The sequence below is a fragment of the Fukomys damarensis genome, unplaced genomic scaffold, assembly GCF_012274545.1.
Source record: "Fukomys damarensis isolate Sample0158 unplaced genomic scaffold, DMR_v1.0_HiC HiC_scaffold_19, whole genome shotgun sequence".
Taxonomy (NCBI): domain Eukaryota; kingdom Metazoa; phylum Chordata; class Mammalia; order Rodentia; family Bathyergidae; genus Fukomys; species Fukomys damarensis.
Genome location: NW_022900931.1, coordinates 65,097,600 through 65,098,598, shown reverse-complemented (window position 1 = coordinate 65,098,598; position 999 = coordinate 65,097,600). Strand labels below are relative to the sequence as shown.

The window sequence follows — 999 nt, the reverse complement described above, 5'->3', positions numbered from 1 at the left end:
AGTGTGGAGCCGTGGACGCCACAAGAGCCGGTGCACTGGTGTCTCAACCTCAGACGGTCCTCGGGCTGCACCAACGTGTCCTTGCTGAACCTGGCCGCCGCGGTGGAGCCTTCGGACTCCTCGGGCACCGACTCCATCACGGAAGACAGCGGCTCCCTGGCGCTGCCCGGGCCCCTGTCCTCCCCCGTCCTGCCCTGGGCTGTGGATGACCCGGACATCAAGGAACTTCTGGTGAGGGGCTCCGGGGGACAGGCACGTCCGCAGGAGGGACAGGGAGGGTGTGGGTTTGGGAATGAGAAAGTTCTAAATGTCCCTGTGTGAGCCCAGCGTGGTGGTCCACACCAGTCTGCCAGCACTCTGGGAGGCTGAGGCAGGAAAATCACCAAGAGTTCAAGGCTAGCATGGGCTACCTAGTGAGACCTCATTTCAAAACGAAACAAAGTAGCAGAGCCAAGCTGGTGGGGGCTGGGGGTGGCGACACCCTGATGGGACAAGTAGGATCACTGTGGGAACCATGGAGAGAGAGGTCTTGGCCACCCACTGCCTGCTGGATCTTGAAGCCAAGGTGATGTCCCAGTGAGAAGACAGGGCAAGTGTCCCAAGTACCAGGGACAGCATGTAGGAATGCACAGGCCTAAAGATAGCCCAGGAAAGAAAGAGGAGACTTCAGCTCAGAACTTTGGCTGCAGTTTGGTTTATGAGATGAGCCTGGAGGAGGAGGGTGCTGGCCACACAGGCTGAGAGAAGTGGGTGTTCCGGGGTAATGGGGAGCCAGTGCAGGTTCAGGGGAGAGGGAGGAGCAACTTGGGAGTTAGGCTCTCTCCCCATTTACTAAGCTCCCACTGTGTGCCAGGGGCTGCATCTCCATGGAGAAGTCTCATTTTCCCTTCTTAGAAACTCTAGAAGGGACCTGGTATAATAACTAGTTTAAAGATGAAGAGAGAGAGAGAGAAAGAGAGAGAGAAAGAGAGAGAGAGAGAGAGAGAGAGAGGAAGGGGA

General features: G+C 57.1%; 1 protein-coding gene across 4 annotated transcripts in view; it reads left to right on the top strand.

Moving 5' to 3' along the window:
• Tsks (testis specific serine kinase substrate) overlaps positions 1-999 on the top strand; it is an 11,106-nt gene that overhangs the window by 1,726 nt on the left and 8,381 nt on the right. For all 4 annotated transcript variants that reach the window (XM_010640702.3, XM_010640704.3, XM_010640705.3 and 1 more), the window contains exon 2: positions 3-231. In XM_010640702.3, coding sequence (XP_010639004.1) covers positions 3-231 — 229 coding nt within the window. The remainder of the gene's footprint in view (positions 1-2; positions 232-999) is intronic.